Here is a 7,500-nt window from a genome sequence, read left to right on the forward strand (position 1 = left end):
TCATGAACATACCTTGATCACAAGCATGTGTGTGACACGTTTCATGAACATATCTTGATCACAAGTATGTGTGTGACATGTTTCATGAACATATCTTGATCACAAGCATGTGTGTGACACGTTTCATGAACATACCTTGATCACAAGTATGTGTGACATGTTTCATGAACATATCTTGATCACAAGTATGTGTGACACGTTTCATGAACATATCTTGATCACAAGCATGTGTGTGACACGTTTCATGAACATACCTTGATCACAAGCATGTGTGTGGAACCAGTGGTGCTCAGATTCTCTCGCTTTCCTGGGTGGGACGCGTTTCCCACAGGGCCAACACTCCCCAAGCATCCTCCCCTCTCTCTCTCTCTCTCTCCCTCCCTCTCTCGTTTCGTTTCGTTTCGTTTCGTTTCGTTTCTCTCACCTGTACCAGTGTTACCAACCAGACCAACACTCCCCATGCATCCCCCCCCTCTCTCTCTCTCCCTCCCTCTCTCACCTGTACCAGTGTTACCAACTAGACCAACACTCCCCATGCATACCCCCCCCCACCCCCTCTCTCTCTCTCTCACCTGTGCCACCTGTCTTCTCGTCCAACACCTGACGGACATAACCCCCCTTCTCCATCTCCCGGATCAGCTCCCTCGACTTCAGCTCCTGCAGCTGTTCCATCACCTTCGACTCCTCCGCCCCCGTGATTCTGCACACAGACAATCAATCAATCAATCTCGTCCACCCCTGTGATTCTGCACCCAATCAATTCATCAATCAATCTCGTCCACCCCTGTGATTCTGCACCCAATCAATCAATCAAACATCACACCTGCAGCTATATAACATGAATTCTCTCTCTCTCACACACACGCAAACACGCACACACACACAAATTCATGACAGGTGCAGTGGTCACATGGTAAGAGTGCAGGATTGTCACCAGTAATCCCCCCCCCCCCCCCCCCACGGAGTTCGATCCCATGCTGCACCTGGTGGGTTAACCCTTATTACACAGGAGTGCCCGCTAAAAATTTGCTGTCTCAAACCCCGGAGTGCCCGCTGAACACATGCTGACAATGGGCGCTGCCACTGATGTTTACATCAACAAGATTCTTGTGAGAGTCACTGCCTTGTTTTCACCACTTCCAGCTGATCATTCTGAAATTTTCGGGGTCAGATTTGGTTAAGTTTTGCCAAAGTTTTGTATTTTCAAAGTTGCAAGATGAGTTTGGTGACTGCTGAGAGCTTTAGCATTATCCAAACAACGATTGTGAAGATGATTTTGAACCCTTTGAATGATTTCTGTGTGAGAATCCTGTAAAAGTCGATTGTACTGAGTGACCTGTATATTGACTGACCGAGTTTTGCCGATAATGAGAGTGAAGTTGGAACTGGAGTGTGAATCGATTGCCGGATCTCTGAAATCAATACTGAGTGAGTCAGTTGTTGATTTCACCGACATATGTAGTGGCATTCTGCACGATCTTCCTGGTTGTGCTAGTTCAATGGATTATATTTCTCTTTTCATTATGTAGGAGATACATGTGAGGCAAGTCTGTTGTTTGTTTGTTGTTTTTCTCCCCACTATCAGGGGAAAATACAGCATCCCTCAAAATAAAAAGAACATAAAAAATCAACATGTTCACTATTGCAGTTCAAGTTGAGGAAGAAAAAGAATAAGAAGCAAAAGATCATAATTATAGGCAAATTAAAAATCCTGTAATCCATGTCAGTGTTTGGTGGGTTATGGAAACATGAACACACTCAGCATACACACCCCTGAAAACAGAGTATGGCTGGCAGGATAAAAAAAACAAATGGTCAAACACATAAAAAATTAAATGTCTGTGTAAGCAGGTGTACGAGACTGAAGCCTGACTGAATGACACAGTAAACAAATGATGAATGCTTAAAGGCAGCTGTCAGTCAGCTCTACCCAGGTAGACAGCCTGTTGTGTAAATGACTGTGTTTGTAAAGCGCATAGAGCTTGGTCTCTGACTGAGGACAGGTGCTTATATAGATAATAAAATATCTATATCATCATCATCATGTACACACACACACACACACACACACACACACACAACAGAGACGCACCCCCAAACCCTCTTACCACACACACACACCAGGTAACATAACGACCTCACCTGACCAAACACACACACACACACACACACACACACACACACACACACACACACACACAGCAGGTAACATAGCGACCAGTTCCTCACCTGACCAAATCCTCAACACACACACACACACACACACACACACACAGGTAACACAACGACCAGTTCCTCACCTGACCAAATCCTCAACACACACACACACACACACACACACACACACCAGGTAGCATAATGACCAGTTCCTCACCTGACCAAATCCTCAAGACACACACACACACACACACACAGGTAACACAACGACCAGCTCCTCACCTGACCAAATCCTCAACACACACACACACACACACACACACACACACACACACAGGTAACACAACGACCAGCTCCTCACCTGACCAAATCCTCAACAGACAACACGTTGGGGTAGGCAGACTCCAGCACAGTCAGCAGTTTCTCTCGCACAATCTCCTCAATGGGGCGCGTGTCCTCCTTTTTGAAACCTGAACAACAACAAAACCACAACCACATTCAGGTACCGGGAAGTCGGTGATATTTCCGTTCACTTCAATTTCTCAAGGAGGCGTCGCAGCGTTCGGACAAAACCATGTACACTAAACCACGTCTGCATAGCAGATACCTGATCAGCAGCCTAAGTCGTCGGTAATCAGTCACAACGTAACACAACTAAGCACAATCACATACAGGTATTGGGAAGTCATCGGTAATCAGTCACAACGCAACACAACAAAGCACAATCACATACAGTTATTGGGAAGTCGTCGGTAATCAGTCACAACGTAACACAACTAAGCACAATCACATACAGTTATTGGGAAGTCGTCGGTAATCAGTCACAACGTAACACAACTAAGCACAATCACATACAGGTATTGGGAAGTCGTTGGTAATCAGTCGCTGCTGTACCTATGGTTGTAGAATACCAGATGTGATTCTGCAGATTATGTGAACAGACACACACACTACCCTTGGGTCAGTTTGTGGACTGTAGTTCTGCTGGTCCCCGTGATCCATGACACTGACTGGCAATGTGAGCTGTGTGAGTTAGGAATATGAGGTGTCATGTTCTATGTCATTCATGGCAATGTGAACATGTAAGTTAGGAATGAGGTGTCATGTTCTATGTGTCATTCATGGCAATGTGAGCTGTGTGAGTTAGGAATATGAGGTGTCATAATCTATGTCATTCATGGCAATGTGAACATGTAAGTTAGGAATGAGGTGTCATGTTCTATGTGTCATTCATGGCAATGTGAACATGTAAGTTAGGAATGAGGTGTCATGTTCTATGTGTCATTCATGGCAATGTGAGCTGTGTGAGTTAGGAATATGAGGTGTCATGTTCTATGTGTCATTCATGGCAATGTGAGCTGTGTGAGTTAGGAATATGAGGTGTCATGTTCTATGTGTCATTCATGGCAATGTGAACAGTGGTGTCATGTTCTATGTGTCATTCATGGCAATGTGAACAGTGTGAGTTAGGAATATGAGGTGTCATGTTCTATGTGTCATTCATGGCAATGTGAGCTGTGTGAGTTAGGAATATGAGGTGTCATGTTCTATGTGTCATTCATGGCAATGTGAGCTGTGGTGTCATGTTCTATGTGTCATTTCATGTCTTCTTGTTGTTTTTGTATATTTGTTCACCCATGAAAAAGGAGTAAAACCAGTCATACACACGGGAGTTGCAGCCCACGAACGAAGAAAAAGAAAAGGTATATTTGTTTTGTTAGAAATACCCTCACAGATTGTCACTGTATTGTTTATAATGTAATTGCCAAATGTGTCGTAAGTCGTCATTCTGCTATACTGGTGCAGGGTGTCGACCGAAACTGTCATGGTGATGATCATGTTCAAGAGAAAATATAACTTTCTGTGCAAGAAAAAAAAAAGCACAACCGCTCCACTATTACAACTATTCTCCCTGTGTGTGTGTGTGTGTGTGTGTATGTGTGTGTGTGTGCACATGCACGAGTGTGCATGTGTGGGCGTGCAAGTGTTGTGGGGTGTGTGTGTGTGTGCATGCGTGTGTTCCCTAAACTCAGCCTGGTTCCAGCAAACAGCTGAGCTCAGCATGCTGCAGACCAGAATGAAACGATTCAGACCACCATCCCGTTTTGACTTTCTGGAAAATTAATTAAGCATCCGTTCAAATTACCTCACCAGCAAACACATGCACACACACACACACACACACACACACACACTTGCACACACACACACAAACACATACACACCTACACACACACACACATTCATTCCCTCTCTCAACCCCAAAGTATTTCTTTTCACAAGACAGTAGTACCCCCCCCCACCCCCCACCCCACCCCACCCCCTGCCCCCCAACCCCCGCCAAAAACAGTTAGTGATGAACACACTTCATCTTCTCTGGTCAATCTTCCATTCACAGTAAAAGTAAACAAAAAAAAACCATGCTGCGATATCACCAAATGCCAATGGTGACGTAATTCATGAAGGGGGCGGGGAACAGAGACCACACACATCATGCTCATGCATGGTGAATCAATGTACACATCAATAAATGAATGAATAAATAAGGAAATAACACATACAAAGGAATATGTATAACAATAACTGAAAGGGTCCAGATTTTTTTTTCTATTTATCTAAATATTACTGCATAAATTAAAACATATATACAGGAACATAGCACAAAATGTTAATGAGCAACAGATCTTTTTTTTTTTTTTTTTTAACTGCAAAGATCAGGACTTGAAAAACAACAACAACAACAACAACAACAACAACAACAAAACAAGGATGAAAATATAAGCAATAATTCTAACAAATCTTGAGATTCATCAGTCTTAATATGCATATGTGTGTAGTGGGTAGGGTTTAAAAGCATGCTTGTGTACTGTATGTGTATGAGAGAGAGAAAGTGAGTGTATGTGTGAGTGCGCAGGTGCATGCATGTGTGTGTGTGTGTGTGCGTGTGTGTGTGTGCGTGTGTGTGTGTGTGTGCATGCTTTCAAACAATGCAACCCTTCACACACTGCCTCAGATACGTTACTATCTATTACTTGTGACTTTTCAAACTTCACCTGGTTCTTTTTCCCCTCCACACCCCCAATCACAACAAGAACAAAAGCAATAAACAGACAAGAAAATATGCACACACAAAAAAAAACAAATAAATAATCAGTCACAAACAGACAGAAACACTGACCTGAGCACTGCCTGCCTAATGCATATAATAAAACGATGTGACAATCTATAAGAATTATTTTTTCAGTTAAATAAAATTTTTAAAAATAAAATAAAAAATAAAAAGCCACTTCTAAAAAAGCAAAATGTCAGATGCAAACATGTATATCTACTCTTCGTAAATCCTAAAAAAGCAAAATGTCAGATCCAAATGTATATATCTACTCTTCGTAAATCCTAAAAAAGCAAAATGTCAGATCCAAATGTATATATCTACTCTTCGTCAATCCTAAAAAAGCAAAATGTCAGATCCAAATGTATATATCTACTCTATGTCAATCCTAAAAAAGCACAATGTCAGATCCAAATGTATATATCTACTCTTCATCAATCCTAAAAAAGCAAAATGTCAGATCCAAATGTATATATCTACTCTTCGTCAATCCTAAAAAAGCAAAATGTCAGATCCAAATGTATATATCTACTCTATGTCAATCCTAAAAAAGCACAATGTCAGATCCAAATGTATATATCTACTCTTCGTCAATCCTAAAAAAGCACAATGTCAGATCCAAATGTATATATCTACTCTTCATAAATCCTAAAAAAGCACAATGTCAGATCCAAATGTATATATCTACTCTACGTCAATCCTAAAAAAGCAAAATGTCAGATCCAAATGTATATATCTACTCTACGTCAATCCTAAAAAAGCAAAATGTCAGATCCAAATGTATATATCTACTCTACGTCAATCCTAAAAAAGCACAATGTCAGATCCAAATGTATATATCTATCTACTCTTCTTCCTTCCTTCTCTATCCTTATTTTTCTTCCTTCTTTCAACAGTTTGCTTTCCCCTTTTCCATCCTACTGGAGGAAGGTTTAGCAGTAAACAAGCATCCAATAATTATAAAGGATCAAAGCAGTTACAGGGACGTGGTTTGTAATGTCCCAGCAGAGGATCAATGGTGAGGTACGTAATGTCCCCAGTGGTAAACGTAACATCTAACAAAGGATAAATGGTGTCCTTTATGGTAAACACATCTAATAATGACTCAATGGTTGAGATCTGTCATGTCTATAGTGGTAAACATATCTAATAAAGAATCAATGGTAGAGATCTGTCATGTCCCTAGTGGTAAACACGTCTAATAAAATATCAATGGTAGAGATATGTCATGTCCCTAGTGGTAAACACGTCTAATAAAGTATCAATGGTAGAGATATGTCATGTCCCTAGTGGTAAACACGTCTAATAAAGTATCAATGGTAGAGATATGTCATGTCCCTAGCGGTAAACATATCTAATAAAGAATCAATGGTAGAGATCTGTCATGTCCCTAGTGGTAAACACGTCTAATAAAATATCAATGGTAGAGATCTGTGATGTCCATAGTGGTAAACACGTCTAATAAAGTATCAATGGTAGAGATATGTCATGTCCCTAGTGGTAAACACGTCTAATAAAGTATCAATGGTAGAGATATGTCATGTCCCTAGTGGTAAACACGTCTAATAAAGTATCAATGGTAGAGATATGTCATGTCCCTAGTGGTAAACACGTCTAATAAAGTATCAATGGTAGAGATATGTCATGTCCCTAGCGGTAAACATGTCTAATAAAATATCAATGGTAGAGACCTGTCATGTCTCTAGTGGTAAACACGTCTAATAAAGTATCAATGGTAGAGATACGTCATGTCCCTAGTGGTAAACACGTCTAATAAAGTATCAATGGTAGAGATATGTCATGTCCCTAGTGGTAAACACATCTAATAAAGTATCAATGGTAGAGATATGTCATGTCCCTAGTGGTAAACACGTCTAATAAAGTATCAATGGTAGAGATATGTCATGTCCCTAGCGGTAAACATGTCTAATAAAGAATCAATGGTAGAGATCTGTCATGTCCCTAGTGGTAAACATGTCTAATAAAATATCAATGGTAGAGATATGTCATGTCCCTAGTGGTAAACATGTCTAATAAAGTATCAATGGTAGAGATCTGTCATGTCATGTAATTTGTCCCAAATGGTGGTAAACACGTCTAATAAAGGATCACACCTGTAATTTGTCCCAAATGGTGGTAAACACAACATCTAGTAAATGATCACACCTGTAATTTGTCCCAAATGGTGGTAAACACAACATCTAATAAAGAATCATATCTGTAATTTGTCCCAA

The 7,500-nt window shown here is 40.7% G+C and overlaps 1 protein-coding gene across 8 annotated transcripts in view; it reads right to left on the reverse strand.

Annotated features, from left to right (window-relative positions):
• Positions 1-7,500, reverse strand: part of LOC143276450 (uncharacterized) — a 65,775-nt gene that overhangs the window by 15,032 nt on the left and 43,243 nt on the right. For all 8 annotated transcript variants that reach the window (XR_013053577.1, XR_013053578.1, XM_076580950.1 and 5 more), the window contains 2 exons: positions 2,519-2,627; positions 573-700 (listed from right to left, as the gene is read on the reverse strand). Coding sequence is in view for 6 of the 8 variants with exons in the window: in XM_076580950.1 (XP_076437065.1) it covers positions 573-700; positions 2,519-2,627 (237 nt within the window). In the remaining 2 variants the exon portion in view is untranslated. The remainder of the gene's footprint in view (positions 1-572; positions 701-2,518; positions 2,628-7,500) is intronic.

This window comes from Babylonia areolata, chromosome 32 (assembly GCF_041734735.1).
Source record: "Babylonia areolata isolate BAREFJ2019XMU chromosome 32, ASM4173473v1, whole genome shotgun sequence".
Classification (NCBI taxonomy): domain Eukaryota; kingdom Metazoa; phylum Mollusca; class Gastropoda; order Neogastropoda; family Buccinidae; genus Babylonia; species Babylonia areolata.